This window comes from Oncorhynchus mykiss, chromosome 17 (genome assembly GCF_013265735.2).
Source record: "Oncorhynchus mykiss isolate Arlee chromosome 17, USDA_OmykA_1.1, whole genome shotgun sequence".
Lineage (NCBI taxonomy): Eukaryota > Metazoa > Chordata > Actinopteri > Salmoniformes > Salmonidae > Oncorhynchus > Oncorhynchus mykiss.
Window position 1 is genome coordinate 44,908,995 of NC_048581.1, and position 21,417 is coordinate 44,930,411.

General features: G+C 41.0%; 1 protein-coding gene across 4 annotated transcripts in view; it reads left to right on the forward strand.

Moving 5' to 3' along the window:
• LOC110493942 (bridging integrator 2) overlaps positions 1 to 21,162 on the forward strand; it is a 34,194-nt gene extending 13,032 nt beyond the window's left edge. For 3 of the 4 annotated variants that reach the window (XM_036949961.1, XM_036949963.1, XM_036949964.1), the window contains 8 exons: positions 1,627 to 1,722; positions 1,901 to 2,008; positions 2,104 to 2,189; positions 3,887 to 3,962; positions 4,174 to 4,256; positions 4,503 to 5,163; positions 6,964 to 7,056; positions 10,569 to 12,021. In XM_036949961.1, coding sequence (XP_036805856.1) covers positions 1,627 to 1,722; positions 1,901 to 2,008; positions 2,104 to 2,189; positions 3,887 to 3,962; positions 4,174 to 4,256; positions 4,503 to 5,163; positions 6,964 to 7,056; positions 10,569 to 10,640 — 1,275 coding nt within the window. In that variant the 3' untranslated portion in view covers positions 10,641 to 12,021. Of the gene's footprint in view, positions 1 to 1,626; positions 1,723 to 1,900; positions 2,009 to 2,103; positions 2,190 to 3,886; positions 3,963 to 4,173; positions 4,257 to 4,502; positions 5,164 to 6,963; positions 7,057 to 10,568; positions 12,022 to 20,485 lie in introns of those variants that run through there. The other variant, XM_036949962.1, reaches the window with a different exon arrangement.
• The last annotated feature ends 255 nt before the right edge of the window (positions 21,163 to 21,417 follow it).

Below are 21,417 nucleotides of genomic sequence, written 5' to 3' on the forward strand. Positions count from 1 at the left end.
GATTGATGAAGAAAATGTTTTCTTTAATCCATTTTGGAATAAGGCTGTAAAGTAACAAAATGTGGAAAAAGTGAAGGGGTCTGAATATTTTCCGAATGCACTGTATATGAAAACCACACCACAAATATAAGTTAAACTAAGCATATTAATTATAATTGTACATGATATACTCAGTAAACAAGAAAAAACATGTTTGAGGCTACATGGAGGGGATTATTGGCTAGTTTGGTTCATCAAGCTGACCCCCTGTCTTCGTTTGAAGTTATTGAGGGATGATGAGGTTTTGGCAATGTGAAGATAAGAATTCCAGAGTATGATACCTCTGTATCTGATAGAGAATTAAGTATGTGATGTGTGGCAGTGGGGAGGGTGAAGGTAATCTCAGTGTCTTGTGTTATATAGATGGATTTCAGAATGAACCTGGAAGAATCCATTGAAGGGTTTAGGTAAACTGTCTGGGAGGTATGAGTATTTGTAGTGCATAACTGACATACATTAATGTTCTAAATAGACAAGATATTTAGTTTCTTAAACAAAGGTGCAGATGGAGCCAGGTAATTAGAGGATGTGGCTAGACTTGCAAATGTATTTTGTATTATGAATCATTTGTGTAGGTAGGAGGCATATGTACTGGCCCAGACAATATTACAGTAAATGAGATATGGGTAAATTAAGCTATAGTATAGAGTTAGGAAGAAAGCCTGATGAACCAAACCACTAATCTTTCTGATGATACCAACCGATTTCTTCACTTTGCTGCGGACAAATTGAATATGATCTTTACAGGATAACTTTTCATCAATTAGAACTCAAAAGGAATCTAGTGGATGTGACTTGTTCCATTTCATTTCCCCTAATTGATATTCTGGTTCTTTTTTTTTTAACAGTATTTCTTATTCTTACTAGTGAATACAATAAAGTTGGATTTTTTTGACATTTAAAGATCACTTGTTTGTCTGGAACCATTAAGGAAATATTGCCATACCTGAGTTGGCTTCATTAATCAGTGAATCAAAATTGGAATCATCAGCAAAGAGAATGGGAAGTATGGTAGAAGACACAGCAGCAAGTTCATGAATATACTGTAGATTAGGAATAACAAAGGTCCGATTATCGAACCCTGTGGCACACCACAGGATATCTTGACCCTGGTAGATGCACTGCCATTTGCATGAACAAATTGTGCTTCTTCGTAATAAACGTAGCTATATAACCAATTATATGTATTCTTGTGAGAAAAAAATTTAATAATACAATTTAGAAAGTAATATTTCATTATCCACCATGTCAAACGCTTTGGATAAATCTGAAAAGATGCAAAGAGCATATTGTTGTTAAGGGCTGTAAAGATTTTATCCACAAGTTGCAAAAGAGCAATATCTGTGTTGTAGTTTTTACAAAAACCATATTGGTGCTCATATAGAATAGTGTTGATTTAAATGTTTTAAAATGGTCTTATACTGTACATTCTCTTAGTGTTGGGCAGTATATTATGAATATATTATGAAAAAATGTTTCAGGAGAGGCAGAAGCAGTTCTTTCTGTGAATATTTTGGAAATGTCGAAAGCAGGCTGAAGGTTTTCAAATTGTTTAGTTTTTTTTACCTTTTCTTCCCATTATTACAGAGTGAGGACTTGCTGTGGAATGATTACGAAGAGAAACTAACAGACCAAATAGTCCGCACCATGGAGAATTACACTGGCCAGTTTCATGAAGTCAAGGTAGCTTCTGATGTACTTATATCAACTGTTTTTGGTGCAATATATCTGGTTCACATCAAAACTTTTATCTCCCCATGTGTTTACATTGCTGCTTTGTCTTACAATCAAGAGACTTATAGTGTCACTTGACTCATGGGGATTATGGTTTAGAAATATCACTTCTCCCCGTGCCTCTTAGGAACGATTGGCCAAACGCGGTCGGAAGCTAGTAGACTACGATTCCTCACGTCACCACTTGGAGGCGCTGCAGAATGCCAAGAAGAAAGACGATGCCAAAATCACAAAGGTGTGTTGAAAATTAAATGGACATTTTATATTTTTTTGTCAACATATTTGGATAAAGGTACTGAAGGCATTTGAATGCCATTTCTCTCTAACCAGGCAGAGGAGGAGTTCAACATAGCCCAGAGTGTGTTTGAGGAAATCAACAAAGAGATGAGGGAGGAGCTTCCTGTTCTCTATCAAAGGTAAAGTTAATGGACCACAGCACATCAGGGTCATGTCCATTATGCATGATTTTTTTATTTATTTACTGAAATGGGTCAACTACTGTACTTATGAAATACAGAATGTTCATTTTCTGTTACAAAATGTGTTTTTACTGTAAACTAGTAGTGTTTCCAAAAGACTGGGCCTGAGAATGGTTGCGTATGCAGGGGCCTATTTAATGGGATGGAGTGTTCAGAATGTGTAGAGCAGACATGGTAGAATTTAACTAACATGTATACTGAACAAAAATATCAACACAACATGTAAAGTCTTGGTCCCATGTTACATGAGCTGAAATAAAAGATCCCAGAAATGTTCCATATGCACAAAAAGCTTATTTCTCTCAAATTATGCACACATTTGTTTACATCCCTGTTAGTGAGCAATTGTCCTTTGCCAAGATATTCCATCCACCTGACAGGTGTGGCATATCAAGAAGCTGATTATACAGCATGATTATTACACAGGTGTGCTGGGGATAATAAATGGACACTCTAAAATGTTCTGTTTTGTCACACAACACAATCTCACAATGTCTCAAGTTAAGGGAGGGTGGAATTGGCATGCGGACTGCAGGAATGTCCACCAGAGCTGTTACCAGAGAATTGAATGTCAATTTCTCTACCATAAGCTGCCTCCAACATAATTTGAGAGAATTTGTCAGTACGTCTAACCGGCCTCACAACTGCAGACCACGTGTAACCACGCATGCCCAAGACCTCCACATTCGGTTTCTTCACCTCCGTGATCATCTGAGAATTGCACCCGGACAGCTGATGAAACTTTGGGTTTGCCAAACCGAAAAATTCCTGCACAAACTATCAGAAACAGTCTCAGGGAAGCTCATCTTGACCTGATTGCAGTTCGGTTTTGAAATTGACTTCAGTGGGCAAATGTTCACCTTCGATGGCCACTTTCACGCTGGAGAAGTGTGCTCTTTACGGATTAATCCCGGTTTCAACTGTACCGGACAGCGGCTTGCTGACGAGCGGTTTGCTGATGTCAATGTTGTGAACAGAGTTTCCCATGGTGGCGGTGGGGTTATGGTATGGGCAGGCATAAGCTACGGACAACGAACACAATTGCATTTTATCTATGGCAATTTGAATGCACAGAGATACCGTTACGAGATCCTGAGGCTCATTGTCGTGCCATTCATCCGCCGCCATCACCTGTTTCAGCATGATAATGTACAGCCCCATGTCACATGGATCTGTACACAATTCCTGGATGCTGAAAATGTCCATCTTCTTCCATTGGCCTGCATACTCCCCAGACATGACACCCATTGAGCAGTTTGAGATGCTATGGATCAACGTGTACAGCAGCTTGTTCCAGTTGCCACCAATATCCAGCAACTTCGCACAGCCATTGAAGAGGAGTGGGACAACATTCCACAGGCCACAATCAACTCTATTCAAAAGAAATGCGTCACATTCCCAGTCATTTGAAATCCATAGATTAGGGCCTAATACAATCATTTTAAATGGACTGATTTCCTTATGAACTGTAACGTAGTAAAATCTTTGAAATTGTTGCATGTTGAGTTCATATTTCTACTCAGTGTAGAATGAAGAATCCTTTGTGTCTAGTATATTTCTATCCGCAAACAGCCAGAACTTATTTGCACCAAGTGGCTCCAGTGTAACAGACTATTTCCCCTTTTTGTCTAAAGCCGGATTGGCTGTTACGTGACCGTCTTTCAAAACATTTCCAACCTGAGGGATGTCTTCTATAAGGAAATGAGCGTGGTGAGGTTGTTTTTTTCCTACACTCTAAATATGGATTTTATTCTCCCAAAAGGAATAAAGCTATTACAGTATTTTTTGACACGTCTGTATCACTGATATAAATAATAGATGTTACTCTGTGTGATGTCATATGGCATCTCACTGTTCAGATTAAGAAATGTACTGCAGGTCAACTGAAATTGACTAATAGAATAACCACGATTGATTGCAGCTGAACCATGAGCTTTACAGTGTGATGAAGAAGCTGGAGACTCAGCATTCAGGAAAAGCGTTCATCATCAAAGGCCTCAATAGGTCAGTTGTTTTAGATGACCATGAGAATGCATCACATTGGTTTAACCTCTCATAGTCCATATGTGATATACTGTATATATTGCTAATCAAGTAAAAGTCAACATTCATTTTATTTTCAATTGAGAAAACAAATATTTACTCTTGACTTTCTCTCAATAAGTCTGAAATTTGGGAAATTATCTGAGAATATCAGACCCAACGTTCTGCCACCAGCCAGATCAACTCACCCTCTATCTCCTCTCTTAGCACCAAGTCCAAGAAGAAGAAATCCCTGCTCATCTCAGCACCCATCCCCTGTAACACTGCCTTCCCCTCGGACCACACATCCCTCCATGCATCCGCAGCCCCCGAAAACAGCAAAGAGACTGTCCTGTCCAGCCACGAGACCCACACCCAGAGCATCTCTGAGGAGCACGTTTCCCTCGTAGGAGAGGCAGATGAGGGCACTCACAGCGTCCTCACGTCAGAAACGTCCGACTTCTCAGACGAGCTTAGCTCCAACGGCGCTGCTACGCCCAACAGACGGTCGGCGTGTGACAGCGACAACGGGGTCGGAAGCGACATCGCATCAGAGGGTCTGAGTGATGTCCCAGAGGGTGGGGCTTCAGAGGAGCAGGGCCCTAGCCAATCCGTCGGAAAAGGGCAAGTTCAAAGGTCAGAGGTGACTGGGTGTGAAGTCACAATCAGTCAGGAGGCTCTTCCAATGTCCACAGAGAGCGACGGACCACATGACACTGAGCAGGAGAGTGCGCCTGTTTCTCCAGATAATGGTAAAGCCAAGCCCCCACCTCGTCCTGCTCCACGCTGCTCCTTCCCCCCCTCTGAGAGGCACTCCTTCCCTCCTGCGGAGGCCAGCCAGGTGGAGACGAAGGTGGAAGAGGGAGAAGGGGCTTCCCAGGCCCTGCAGGTAGGTGATACAAAGAGGACTGGAAATTACTCAAACTCCCAGAATCCACCTGGTTTCCTTATCAAGGTGATTCTCTATTGTAGTAGTGGTACTCTCTTTATAATACAGTGCCTTGCGAAAGTATTCGGCCCCCTTGAACTTTGCGACCTTTTGCCACATTTCAGGCTTCAAACATAAAGATATAAAACTGTATTTTTTTGTGAAGAATCAACAACAAGTGGGACACAATCATGAAGTGGAACGACATTTATTGGATATTTCAAACTTTTTTAACAAATCAAAAACTGAAAAATTGGGCGTGCAAAATTATTCAGCCCCCTTAAGTTAATACTTTGTAGCGCCACCTTTTGCTGCGATTACAGCTGTAAGTCGCTTGGGGTATGTCTCTATCAGTTTTGCACATCGAGAGACTGAAATTTTTTCCCATTCCTCCTTGCAAAACAGCTCGAGCTCAGTGAGGTTGGATGGAGAGCATTTGTGAACAGCAGTTTTCAGTTCTTTCCACAGATTCTCGATTGGATTCAGGTCTGGACTTTGACTTGGCCATTCTAACACCTGGATATGTTTATTTTTGAACCATTCCATTGTAGATTTTGCTTTATGTTTTGGATCATTGTCTTGTTGGAAGACAAATCTCCGTCCCAGTCTCAGGTCTTTTGCAGACTCTTCCAGAATGGTCCTGTATTTGGCTCCATCCATCTTCCCATCAATTTTAACCATCTTCCCTGTCCCTGCTGAAGAAAAGCAGGCCCAAACCATGATGCTGCCACCACCATGTTTGACAGTGGGGATGGTGTGTTCAGCTGCGTTGCTTTTACGCCAAACATAACGTTTTGCATTGTTGCCAAAAAGTTCCAATTTTGGTTTCATCTGACCAGAGCACCTTCTTCCACATGTTTGGTGTGTCTCCCAGGTGGCTTGTGGCAAACTTTAAACGACACTTTTTATGGATATCTTTAAGAAATGGCTTTCTTTTTGCCACTCTTCCATAAAGGCCAGATTTGTGCAATATACGACTGATTGTTGTCCTATGGACAGAGTCTCCCACCTCAGCTGTAGATCTCTGCAGTTCATCCAGAGTGATCATGGGCCTCTTGGCTGCATCTCTGATCAGACTCCTTGTATGAGCTGAAAGTTTAGAGGGACGGCCAGGTCTTGGTAGATTTGCAGTGGTCTGATACTCCTTCCATTTCAATATTATCGCTTGCACAGTGCTCCTTGGGATGTTTAAAGCTTGGGAAATCTTTTTGTATCCAAATTCGGCTTTAAACTTCTTCACAACAGTATCTCGGACCTGCCTGGTGTGTTCCTTGTTCTTCATGATGTTCTCTGTGCTTTTAACGGACCTCTGAGACTATCACAGTGCAGGTGCATTGATACGGAGACTTGATTACACACAGGTGGATTGTATTTATCATCATTAGTAATTTAGGTCAACATTGGATCATTCAGAGATCCTCACTGAACTTCTGGAGAGAGTTTGCTGCACTGAAAGTAAAGGGGCTGAATAATTTTGCACGCCCAATTTTTCAGTTTTTGATTTGTTAAAAAAGTTTGAAATATCCAATAAATGTCGTTCCACTTCATGATTGTGTCCCACTTGTTGTTGAGTCTTCACAAAAAAATACAGTTTTATATCTTTATGTTTGAAGCCTGAAATGTGGCAAAAGGTCGCAAAGTTCAAGGGGGCCGAATACTTTCGCAAGGCACTGTATATTATAGTTTTAATTCAACGTTACTATTAGCATTTCTGCTGAGTGTCTAACAAAGTTGTTTATGTGGCGCTGTGATTGATTTCAGGGAGTGGCGCTGGAGGGTCACGCTTCAGAAGACGGGACGCTGCAGTTTGATGTGGAAGACGTGATTCTCATGTTCGCCGACACAGAGGAGAAGGTATGTTTGTGTGTATATTTGTATGTATGTCAGCCTCTTTCTCTTTCTCCCTCTGTGCCACACACAGACTGTCACACACACTGCCCCCCCCCCCCCCCCCCCTCAAAATGGACAAAATATATATTTTTAAATCTCACCGATCTACACACAATACCCCATAATGACAAAATGTAAACATGTTTTTAGACATGAGTCAATACGGTGTCAATACTTTGTAGAAGCACCTTTGGCGGCGATTACAGCTATGAGTCATCTGGGGTATGTCTTCGTTGCACATCTGGATTTGGGGATTTTCTTCCTTGCAGATTTTCGCAAACTCTGTTAAGTTAGATGGGGAGTGGCGGTGAACAGCAATCTTCAAGTTTTTCCACAGATTTTCAATGGGATTCAAGTCTGGGCTTTGGCTGGGCCACTCAAGGACTTTCACATTCTTGTTCTGAAGCCATTCCTGCGTTGCTTTGGTTGTATGCTTGGGGTCATTGTCCTGTTGGAACGTATGTCTGTCATTTGCACTCTGAAGCAGGTTCTCATCAACCTGTATTTGGCTCCATTCATCGTTCCCAGTATCCAGACTCCCAGTCCCTGTCGCGAAATAGCATCCCCATAGCATGATGCTGCCACCACCATGCTTCACGTTAGGGATGGTGTTAGATGGGTGATTAGCTTTGCCTGGTTTTCTCCAGACATAGTGCTTCACTCAAGCCAAAGAGTAACATTTTTGTCTCATCAGACCACAGAATCTTTCGCTTTATGACCTGTCTTTCCTGTGCCTTTTTGCAAACTTGCATGCTATCATGCCTTTTTCTCAGTGGCTTCTGTCTGGCCACTCTCTCTCATAAAAGGTGTTCGATGGGGTTGAGGTCAGGGCTCTGTTCAGGAGAGTCAAGTTCTAACACACCAATCTCGACAAACCATTTCTGTTTGGACCTCGCTTTGTGCACGGGGGCATTTTCATGCTCAAATGGGAAAGAGCGTTCCACAAACTGTTGCCACAAAGTTGGAAGCACAGAATAATTTAGAATATAATTGTATGCTGTAGCATTAAGATTTCCCTTCACTGGAACTAAGGGGCCTAGCCTGAACCATGAAAAACAGCCCAAGACTATTATTCCTTCTCCACCAAACTTTACAGTTGGCACTATGCATTCGAGCAGGTAGCGTTCTCCTGGAATCCGCCAAACTCAGATTCGTCCATCGGACTGCCAGATGAAGAAGTGTGATTCATCACTCCAGAGAACGCGTTTCCACTGCTCCAGAGTCCAATGGCGGCGAGCTTTACACCACTCCAGGCGACACTTGGCATTGCGAATGGTGATCTTAGGCTTGTGTGCGGCTGCTCGGCCATGGAAACCCATTTCATGAAGCTCCCGATGAACAGTTCTTGTGGATACGTTGCTTCCAGTGGAACTCGGTAGTGAGTGTTGCAGTCAATTTTTACACACTACAGCACTCGGTGGTCCCGTTCTATGAGCTTGTGTAGCCTACCACTTCGCGGCAGAGTAGACGTTTCCACTTCACAATAACAACACTTATAGTTGACCGTGGCAGAAATTTGACAAAATGACTTGTATGAAATGTGGCATCCTATGACGGTGCCATGCTGAAAGTCACTGAGCTCTTCAGTAAGGCCATTCTACTGCCGATGTTTGTCTATGGAGATTGCATGGCGGTGTACTCGATTTTGTACAACTGTCAGCAACGGGGTGGCAGCGTAGCCTAGTGGTTAGAGCATTGGACTAGTAACCGAAAGGTTGCAAGTTTGAATCCCCGAGCTGACAAGGTACAAATCTGTCGTTCTGCCCCTGAACAAGGCTGTTTGCCCACTGTTCCTAGGCCGTCATTAAAAATAATAAGAATTTGTTCTTAACTGACTTGCCTAGTTAAGTAAAGGTTAAATAAAAAAACGGGTGTGGCTGAATTAGCTAAATGCACTAATTTAAAGGGGTGTCCATATACCTTTGTATATATTTCGGAGATCTACGGACAGTTCCTTGGACTTCATGGTATAATTTCTGCTCTGACATGCATTGTCAACTGTGGGGCCTTATATAGACTACTGTTGTCGCGATACCAGTATTGCGATACTACGATACCAGATGTAGCAAAAAAAGAAAACACAAAGCAGACTTAACTCTAGGGTCCTTTAACACCTACTTTTGTGAAATAGTGTGCTATAGCTTGCAAAGGAAACAAATAAGACTAGGTGACAATATCGGCTTTTTTCCGATTAGGACTGTTTTTCTCAAGAAATTGAGTCTGCTTCATGTTTTGCTTCCTGACTTCCTTGTATCGCAATACTGGTACCGTGACAACCCTAATATAGACAGGTGTGTTTATTTCTAAATCATATCCAACCAATTGTATTTAGTATTTATTAGAATCCCCCATAAGCCACTACAAAAGCATCAGCTACTCTTCCTGGAGTCCAGATGAAACATGACATAATACATTGTACAGAACATTATTAGTCAAGGACTGAAATAAATAAATGTAATAAGTCACCCAGCCTACATATCAGTACATACACACAATATCTAGGTCAGTTGGTGACTGGTGGGACTCCAATGAAGTTGTAGTGACATCTCAAAGATGATCAAAGGAAATTGGATGCACCTGAGCTGAATTTGGAGTGTCATAGCAAAGGGGTATGAATATGTCAATGAGAATGTATTAAATACATTTTGAATTCAGGCTGTAATAACAATATGGAATAAGTCAAGGGGTATGAATACTTTCTGAAGGCACTGTATAGTGTAGCACTTGTAGACTAGCACAGTAAAAGCAGCTCCACAGATGAAGTAACGCAAAGTAATAATATTATTTGTATTTACAGATGTAATACAAGTTTGTTATTAAGACACATGAAAGTTCACATGTTCCAGAAGGCATTTCTGCCCAAAAACGCATTTTGCGTTCAAATGCCTCTCCTGTGAAGTGCGATATATGCCTCGCTTCCTGAAACAGGTCACATATTATTAGTAAAAAGGCAATACTTTACAATATTGCTTTGTGTGGAAAGTAACGCTTTACTTTTGTTAAATGTAACGACTAATATTACTTTTTCAAGTAACCAAGCGCAACACTGCTCCTTGGTGTAGCGTAAGTTCCAAATAGGAATGCTAAGTAAGTAATACTGAAGGTTACTGTCTTAACTTAGCACTGTGCATCAGACTGCCCTAGTTTCAGTGACACCGAAGTTGATAACAGTTTGCCCATATGCATGTCACTTCAAATGTGCTTGTCAATGTGCACCAAATACATGTAAATTACGAGAGTTTCTCTAGAGTTCCCTTTTTACCAGGATAGCAGAACCGGGCCTGTTTTCACAAAGCGTCTGAGTAGAATTGCTGAACTAGGATAATTATTGCCTTTAAGATCATAATGAATGATAGGTGGGACCTGATCCTAGATCAGCACACCTATTTGAGACACTTTATGAATATGGGCCCTGATCTCTACTAAAATGTGAATAACATGGTTGTGTGTTTTTTGTTAACCCTTACCCACTACAGCAGGAAAGCATAGCGAAGGGGGTGAGGGAGAAGGCCTGTATCCAGCAGGGAGATCTATCAGATTCAGAATGAGCCAATGGTGGCCTTTTGTTTCCTGCTGTCATGACACAGCTGCACACAAAATGGCAATGGACCAAGATGGTGTGGAGGACATCTTAAAAAATGAGAGAGAAAAAAAGGAACACAAGCCCCATGTGATTATTACTCACATGCTTCCATGTCGCAACTTGTTGGTAGATACTGATGAGTTTCACACCTACCGAGAGATTTTTGCAGAATGTTCTGAATTGTTAACACATGATTGTCTAATCTACAGTATTTTGCCCTTGTTTGTATTGTTATTGTGTAAGTCTAGAAACTGAAATGCATAGAACCCCTTATTGTATTGATGCCGATGAAAGATGTATAGTTTAATAAAGTTAAGTGTGAGAGCAGTGGAGGTGTTGTTCAAAGAGCAGTAAGAAAGAAAAGCTAGATTTCAGCATACTTACCATTCTGTCTAAAATGGGTTTCATGTGTTGTTTTTAGGGCAGTTTACTTTTCCATATGCCCCTAAGTCAACGTTTCCCAAACTTGGTCGTCGGGACCCCAAAAAGTTTGGGTTTTTGAATAAGCTGTGTAATGCTAGGGCAAAAACAAAAACGTGAACTCCTTGGAGTCCCGGGGACAGAGTTTGGGAAACCCTGCCCTAAGTAGTCAAGCACCTGTGTATCACACTTTACAACGCATGGTGGCGGTAGTGGTCTAACACTTAAACTACAGAGACAAGCCTTTTCCACTTGAGATGCTTTTCCATGTTTTTTGCAGTGATTTTGAAGCTATATTAGCATCAACTTTATACATCCCAATGCCCTACAGTGGTTGCTCATTTAAAAATTGCGTCATACTCCAGCACAGCTTGCGGGCTGCTGCAGCATTCTGTGGCACGTTATCTAATTGTCAGCCATTTTTTCTGTTAATGCAAGCTAGTGCTAGTTTGACCACCAGAGGGCATCTTTGAGAAGTGTTTGATAGTCTTCCATATTGGCCTTACCAGAGAATTTAAAACATTTTTTGTAATAACATAGAATATGGGATTGATTTTTTTTTAAATTGGCTTAATTTGATTAATATTATGGTGTTTTTATTCTGAGAAAAACGAAACCCTCAGGGTTTCCATTAGGATGGAATGGAAAATATGGCGCTGTACATGACGGTCGGAAGTAGGCTACAGCATAGGAAGATTGAAGGATTCTAAATGGTTTGCCTTCATTAGACAACTTTGTTACAATATTTCTGTAAATCGGTGATATTTTTTCCCATTATAATTCGTTATGGATCCATAACTAAATCAACACATGCATTTTGAAAGAGTATTTATCATTAGTTTATTAAAGAAAGCATAAATATGCTGAATAAATACAGTACTGTATATGCTTTTACATTTGGATAATAAAGTATTTAGAAGATATAAGCCACCTGCATTTGTTTATTAGGCTAATGTGCAGTCTGACAATGAAACATAGTCTACAATACATACTGTAGTAAACATAGGAAAGTGCCTAATTACCTACATAAGGGAGAGTAGGCCATGCCTGTACTACAGAATTCGGGCACGGAGGGAGACCTGGGTTCAATTCCCTGGCGGGGAGGAAGGAGTAGGCTGCCCTTGTAAATAAGAATTTGTTCTTTACTGATTCCATATTTTATTTCATAGTCTACAATGTAGAACATTTAAAAAATAACAACAAATCCTGGAATGTATACTGAGGGAGAAACGGGTGTAGTTTCGGCAGGTGTTTATTTTGCCTTCGCAGAAGGCAGGAATTCTGGTCGCAGGCAATGGTCATACACAGGTAGGCAAACAGGCAGGTGAATCAAAACTAGGACTGAAGACTATAACTGGGTCTCACAAACGAGCTAGGAAAAGGCTTAGTAGAGTCAAAACAACACAGGAACTAACACAAGTAACTAACACAGGTGAAAACAATTAACAAAAATGAAAGACAGTGCTATGTTCAAGAACACAGAAACAGGGCTACATTCAAGAACACAATGAAACAGAACACAAGGTTGACTAAGAAAGTAAATACAGAACCTTACAGAATGAGTAGGTGTGTCCAAACTTTTGACTGGTACTTGATTAATTAATTTGATTAATATTATGGTGTTTCTTTTCCAAGAAAAACAAAAAACCCTCTGGGTTTCTGTTAGGATGGAATGGAAAATATGGCGCTGTACAGCGTGACGGTCGGCAGTACAGTACTGGGCTATTTAGCTAAAGAATCGCTGTGTTGTGCGGGCATGGCACATGGGAGACCGGGGTTCAATTTCCCGACAGGGAGGAAGGAGTAGGCTGTCCTTGTAAATAAGAATTTGTTCTTAACTGACTTGCCTAGTTAAATTCAATTTGGATTGCCTGCGCTCATAAATTCAGTTGTCAGTTTGTAAATTCAGACCGTTTTGCTCTCGGAGCGCACACTGGACATTCGTGCCGAGGAGTAGAGTTGATTTGAGCGTTCTGGCCTTACAATGGCAGTCAAGCACCCATGCTAACATTGGCTAGCTTGCTAGCTACCTCGAGACACAAATGAGACCACTCTGACCATTTTACTCCCCCTAGCAGAGCTGGTTAGGCCATTTTTTGTGTTATCCAGAGCGTTGGTGACTGTAACTGTGCTGTTGGAAACAATTTAATTGCACTTTTTGCCGATGTTTACTGACACCGGCCATATTCAATGGGTGTTGAGCGCTCATAAATTCATTATTCTGCGCTCCGGTACACTCAGATGAGAGTGCTCTGAATCGGAGTAAATAGCCAGAGTGAATTTGCGAAAGCACCCGAATGTCCATTGAGAACGAACAACGACTACACCATTTAGCTAAGCTAAGAATGACGAGAATAATCAAGTCAATAAACGTTGGGTAGTTAGCCTATAGTTAATATAGTGGCAAGTTTGATGTATAACTACTAACATTAGGTAGATAGCTAACATACGGGTACATGCTGCTGTAATGATATGCTATGTGGTTTGTAAGGACAGCGTAGCTAGCAAATTGTCAGCCAACATAATGTATAAGGTAACTTATTTGAAAAGTCATTACTTTATTACATTGAGTAGCAAGCTACTGCGAGGCGCACTCTATCGACTCTGAGGCTTGAGCATGCTTTGGTGCAGTCGATAGCGTGCTGGACTTCGGGCCAGAAGGTTGAGGGTTCGAAACCCTTCTCCCTGCTTGTTTCATTTGAAGTCATGCACAATTACCAGTTTATTATTTGGTTGATATTGCCCATTCATTGTCAGTTCGATACACAGTAGTGCATTGGGACCCAAAAGCATAATCAATGCTCTGGTCTGTGATAGGGAGGGGGAGGGGGGTTCACACCTAGCTCGGCTATTAGACTATTCTTCAGTAAAGGTTGAATAGTCTAATGTTCAGCTATTAGCCCCCCTCCCCAACTTGCAACAAATTGTTGTTACTCCCATCTCGTTCCTCACCCTCTTCCACGTGTTATTCTCTGCCTGAGTGGCTCACTTGTGGGCGTGCATGCAGGATATGGCAGCATCTTCAGTTGTGCGTCAAGAATTCTGCATAGCAAGTTTGTATTAAGGTCTGGTTATTCACAGGCAAATTGCTATATGCTATGGAGGTACATTTGTGTCTTTTTGTCAAGAGCAAAACCTTTTTTCAATCAACAATAATTGTTCTGAAAGCAAAAACGAGGTTTCAAAGTCTTTTGCAATCTAATATTTTTGTATTAGAGCGCAAAGCTTAATGCATTTTATTCCACCAAAAATATTTTGAGAACAAAAAATATATTTGCAAACAAAACTTAGTTTCGCTATCAACCACCCTCCATTTTGGCCATTTTATGAGTGTTCAGACTTTTTTTCCGACACAATGGAAGTCATAGCGGACACCTACGAAGGACTGTGTGATGACGGCATCTCAGGTAAGCAGCACTGGGCATTCTTCTGTCCAACTTCTACATAGCTAGTAGTTAGCTCATACAATTCAGTGTCGGTTCATAACATTCTATTATATTATGTCGATACATACATACCATAGAATGATAAATCATGCAATTATTATTCTCAGGCTAACCAAAAACATTTTGCTACGAACGCCTGTTCTCGCCATTTTCAGTTGAATTCATCTAACTTTCTTTCATGGCAACTCATAAGCAGGCCATGTCCTATTTGTTTCATAGTCGATATATAATCATATTTCATGACAGTGTAACAGTTAGCTTTTTTTACAGGATGAAAGAACACAATATGTCTGTCAGGGAATGCTATTCTGATATGTCAGATGAAGAGTTAGACCAGAAAGTCAGGGCCATTACGGCAAGGATGCCCCATGCAGGCTTTAGAATGGTCAAAGGAAGTCTCCAAGCAATGTACAATGGCGAATATTTAGGGAGTCATTGCAGCATGTAGATGGTGCAGGTATCATTACTTATTCGTAGACTAATTTGAAATGATGTATGGTAATACATAAATGAGGTAATACATATAATGAAATAGGTTAAACATTTCTCTTTTAATTCCAATGTTTTTTTCAAGCTACAACATTGTCATCTTTGGCGGTATAGATGGATTTTCAAGGAAGGTAAGTATATTGTTTTGTATGCAATTAGCATATTTCCCATCACCTAATGAACAACCTTAATACTAGTCTGGTGCTGTACTGACATATTCTGAAAATGACATATATTGCTTTAGATTGAACGGTCATGTAAACGGTCATATCTCAGTTATTTTATTCATATCACAAAAAAATAAGCAATTTTCTTTACTTTCAGAGTGCGAGCTGTTCCAAGGGGTCGAAAATGTAGGTATTGCCAGATTTACTTTCACTGTCCGAGGAACAGGCCGTGGAAGCTTTATTGCTGGCAAAAGTGTCCATAACCAAAGGTAACTTAACTGTTCTGTGTTCTTTTTCTCTCTTCCGCTCTGCCTGTCTTGTTGTACATCGAACTAGTCTCACATGCATTCATTTTAAAAAAAACTGCTAATTTTCCGATTTACACCACATAAACACTCAGCCAGTTTCACTGGACTATCAAGCCCCTGTTGCTGCCAAGTCATGATTTCAATAACCAATAAACAAGAGGTGAGACACACAGCACTCTATATTTAAATGTTTCAGGTACACTCGGATAGGTGTCTGTGTCACATGTAGTCAGTAACCACTCACAGAGGCACACACAACTTGTATTTCTATAACCTCAGACCAACCTCAGTGTTCACTATTCATGGAGGAAGACCACAGGACCACAGAGATTAGGTGTGTGTGTGTGTGTGTGTCCGCCACAAAACCTTTTCTTTCTCTCTGTTAGAGTGAAACGCTTATGGATAGATGTTTGGAGTGCTGTGACATGTCAGTACTACAATTTGCTGCACAGTTTGGAGGAAGAAGGCTACCTTGACCTGTCGAATTCTATCCACCTCTTCTGTATGGGATATATGATCCTACCTCGTACCGGGCAGATCTGCAGCATTTCACAGAGAGTTGGAATAATAACCTTTTTAAGTACGGAGGCGAACCGGACACCTCACCACCAGCTTCAAGTGGTATTTATGTATTCATTTGTTATGTGGTAATGTAAAAGTCTAATAATGACATTATCTTCTATTGTTTGTCCTCATGTGTCTGTTTTTCAGCATAAAGTACTCTGTAGCCACTTAGTGTCGACACCAGGTGAGATTACACACACACAGTTATATCAGCTGTGTTGGTGAACCCCTCATGCATCTGAACTGGCTGACACAGAGGGCACAGCATGATCATAGGTGAGAGGTCACTTTCTCGGGTCAACAGGAAGTATTATTAACAGATGCTTAACATTGAAATACAGATAGAGATGTAGTAGTCCCAGAGTTAATAATCCAAGGTCAGTTTTGCATTTCACCTCCTAATAATTATGATGACTGACAGTGTTAGAATAAAAAAAGCAAAGCTTAATCATGCGCTCTCTCTATCCATCTGTCTCTCGTCGGCAGGTATGTTTTGATGTGAGAGAGGAAGCCAGTCCCGTCATCGCCACCTCACCCGCTCTTAAGATAACCTTCGGGCCGACTGGGAGCCCAAGGCTGGTTAGGAGACACTGCTAGAGACACCATGTAATTGTAATGAACTGAGAGAATATTATAATTCATGAATCATATGCTGTCTTCCCTGCTCCTCTGTTTTAACTCTTTCCTTTTCTGTCTTCTACACCTCTCTCCCCACCTCCTCTTTGTTCCGCTTTTTTTTATAATGCATACCATACGTGCATTGAAGTACATATTGAACTTGCATTTATAATACAATATTACAATTATAATATTTATAATGCATGTATTATGTATTTATAACACCTGGATAATGAACCTTCAATAAAGCGTTTCACATTCTCCACTGGTTGAAATTAAGTATCTCATTGAAATTCTACACCTATCCTGTGTCCTCAGATTAATGCGGATGAAGGGAGTTAGATATAAATAGGAAGTGTAGTGTACTGTTTTTTCTGTATATATGAATTACAAATCAGCCTTGACTTAAATCTTGTTTCTAGTCTATTGCATAGTTACAATGTGTAATCATTGATGTCCCAGGAGCAGGAGTGGTAAACACTGTTGAAGGGTATAATTGTAATACATACATGCAGACACAGCATCAGTCAAAGAATGGAGTTTGACACACCTGGTATTGGATATGACTGAAAAATTTGCCAAGGAAGAGTACATGATCAGTGAATATATTCAATGTACAGGCTACAATATGGGGGATCTCATGCGTGGTAATAACTACAGTACATGTATCAGCCGATAGACGATGTTCTGAAAGTGCTGCAAAATCTGGACCCCTATAAATCAGCCGGGCTAGACAATCTGGACCCTCTCTTTCTAAAATGATCTGCCGCAATTGTTGCAATCCCTATTACTAGCCTGTTCAACCTCTCTTTCGTATCGTTTGGGATCCCCAAAGATTGAAGTTGCCACAGTCATCCCCCTCTTCAAAGGGGGAGACACTCTAGACCCAAACTGTTACAGACCTATATCTATCCTACCCTGCCTTTCTAAGGTCTTCGAAAGCCAAGTTAACAAACAGATCACCGACTATTTCGAATCCCACCGTACCTTCTCCACTATGCAATCTAGTTTCCGAGCTGGTCATGGGTGCACCTCAGCCACGCTCAAGGTCCTAAACGATATCATAACCTCCATCGATAAGAGACAATACTGTGCAGCTGTCTTCATCGACCTGGCCAAGGCTTTCGACTCACCACATTCTTATTGGCAGACTCAACAGCCTTGTTTTCTCAAATGATTGCCTCGCCTGGTTCACCAACTACTTCTCTGATAGAGTTCAGTGTGTCAAATCGGAGGGCCTGTTGTCCGGACCTCTGGCAGTCTTTATGGGGGTGCCACAGGGAACAATTCTCAGGCCGACTCTCTTCTCTGTATACATCAATGATGTCACTCTTGCTGCTGATGATTCTCTGATCCACCTCTACGCAGACGACACCATTCTGTATACTTCTGGCCCTTCTTTGGACACTGTGTTAACTAACCTCCAGACGAGCTTCAATAACGTACAACTCTCCTTCCGTGACCTCCAACTGCTCTTAAATGCAAACTAAATGCATGCTTTTCAACTGATCGCTACCCGCACCTGCCCGCCCATCCAGCATTACTACTCTGGACGGTTGTGACAAATACCTAGGTCTCTCGTTAGATTGTAAACTCTCCATCCAGACTCACATTAAGCATCTCCAATCCAAAATTAAATCTAGAATCGGCTACCTATTTTGCAACAAAGCATCCTTCACTCATGCTGCCAACCATAACCTCGTAAAACTGACTATCCTGCTGATCCTTGACTTGGGCGATGTCATTTACAAAATATCCTCCAACACTCTACTCAACAAATTGGATGCAGTCTATCACAGTGCCATCTGTTTTGTCACCAAAGCCCCATAAACTATTTACCACTGCGACCTGTATGCTCTCATTGGTTGGCTCTCACTTTATATTCGTCGCCAAACCCACTGGCTCCAGGTCATCTATAAGTCTTTGCTAGGTAAAGCCCCGCCTTATCTCAGCTCACTGGTCACCATAGCAGCACCCATCCGTAGCTCGTGCTCCAGCAGGTATATTTCACTGGTCACCCACAAAGTCAATTCCTCCTTTGGCCGCCTTTCCTTCCAGTTCTCTGCTGCCAATGACTGGAATGAATTTAAAAAATCACTGAAGCTGGAAACTCATATCCCCCTCTCTAACTTTAAGCACTAGCTGTCAGAGCATCTCACAGATCACTGCACCTGTACATAGCCCATCTGTAAATAGCCCAACCAACTACCTCATCCCCATACTGTTATTTTTTTCTCTCTCCTTTGAACCCTAGTATCTCTACTTGCACATTCATCTTCTGCACATCTATCACTCCAGTCTTTAATTGCTAAATTGTCATTATTTTGCCACTATGGCCTATTTATTGCCTTACCTCCCTTATATTATCTCATTTGCACACACTGTATATATACTTTTCTATTGTGTTATTGACTGTATGTTTGTTTATTCCATGTGTAACTCTGTGTTGTTGTTTGTGTCCCACTGATTTGCTTTATCTTGGCCAGGTCGCAGTTGTAAATGAGATCTTGTTCTCATCTGGCCTACCTGGTTAAATAAAGGTTATATTAAAAAAATATATTAAAAAATGTTTTATAGGACTTGCATGCATGGCACAATAAAGTTATTATATTGTACTCAATCCATAGGCTTCATTAAAAATTTATTGACGCTACCCATCCCTTAAGCGGGATAATTGTCATCAGCAACCGCTGAATAGCATAGCCCCACAGTCAAATAATATTACCTAAAATATTTATATTCATGAAATCACAAGTGCAATATTGCAAAACACAGTTCAGCCTTTTGTTAATCCACCTGTAGTCTCAGATTTTAAAATTATGCTTTACAGCGAAAGCAATACAAGCGTTTGTATAAGTTTATCGATCGCATGACAAAACATTAAGTACACTTAGCATCAGGTAGCTTGGTCATGAAAATCAGAAAAGCAATCAAATGAATCGTTTACCTTTGATGATCTTCAGATGTTTTCACTCACGAGACTCCCAGTTACACAACAAATGTTCCTTTTGTTCCATAAAGATTATTTTTATATCCAAAATACCTCAGTTTGTTTGGCGCGTTATGTTCAGAAATCCACAGGAAAGAGCAGTCACGACAACGCAGACAAAAATTCCAAATAATATCCGTAATGTCCACAGAAACATGTCAAACGTTTGTATAATCAATCCTCAGGTTGTTTTTAAAATATATAATCGATAATATATCAACCGCAAATGTTTTTATCAATAGGAGAGGGAAAAACAATAGCCTTCCAAACTCTGTTGCGCGAGCAAAACTCATGTGACCACCTGACGCGATGCTATCTTTCTGGCTCATCTTTCAAAATAAACGCCTGAAACTATGTCTGAAGACTGATGACACCTTGAGGAATCGATAGGAAAAGGAATCTGGTTGATATCCCTTTAAATGGAGCAAAGGGAGGACATGGAGTTTGAAAAATAGAAGCCACTTCCTGGTTTGATTTTTCTCAGGGTTTCGCCTGCAATATCAGTTCTGTTATACTCACAGACAATATTTTGACAGTTTTGAAAACTTTAGAGTGTTTTCTATCCTAATCAGTCAATTATATGCATATTCTAGCATCTGGTCCTGAGAAATAGGCCGTTTACTTTGGGAACGTTATTTTTCCAAACATAAAAATAGTGCCCCCTAGCTTCAAGAGATTAATGCCATTTAGACTTGAAGTCGATACAACAACTATGATAGCTGAGTTTCATAGGTTCTGAACTAATATTTATACTAAATGTTAAGTTCCCCAGTTTCTGTGTCGTGGGTTTGTGTATGTGTATATTTCAGGAAATGGCTTCCTGGATTCCCCCAAGTAGCTGATTGGTCGGCCCCATTGCAGATTGGAGCTCTGATCCCGCCCTCTCGTCAGGAGATACAGCTGTCTGCAATTACCGACTCCTTCTGCAGCTTGAAAAGACAGTGTTCCTTTGTCAGGAAGAGAGAGCTTCTTGGATGTCCTGTGTTGGTTGTTGCTCAGAGACAGTGTTGTTGTAAAGTATTTCGTAGCCACTACTTCTGAGGTATGTGTGTGCCAATAGAATTGTGTTTTTGATTATTGAAATTGTGCACTTTAAGTTTCTATTATACTGTTTCAGTTCTTCCCAGGGGGGAAGGGGAAGGCACATTGGGAGTGCTTAGGCAAGAGGCCTGTGGGCATACAAATACCCTTAGTATGTACTCTGTCTATGCACACTAGGTAAGACCTGGGCGGCCCACCCCCTGTATTTTGGTTAGTGCTTCAGGTGGCGTTAAGTTTAGGTAAGTCGTGGGTAAGGTAGGAGAGGGGACCATCCAGCCCCTTTTCCCCACATTAATCAAAATCAAATCAAATGTATTTATGTAGCCCTTCGTACATCAGCTGATATCTCAAAGTGCTGTACAGAAACCCAGCCTAAAACCCCAAACAGCAAGCAGTGCAGGTGTTGAAGCACGTTACATTACCTTAAGGAAATAAATTCCCAGTTAACGGTAATATTCTCTGCCTCTGTCATCCTTACCTGCACCTAGAATCACATACCTCTTTCACTCCACGGGGTGTTGTGTTCCCTCCTCCAAGAGGCGTACGTAACACCAAACATTTTAGGGTACATATCTACATATCCATTGGCATACAGTTATTTTTATCCTCCATTATACAATAAGCAAATAAATAGTTAGCTAGCTATGTTCAGCTGCATAGCAAATGTAGGCAAGGCAAGCGAACACAATTGTACATTGCC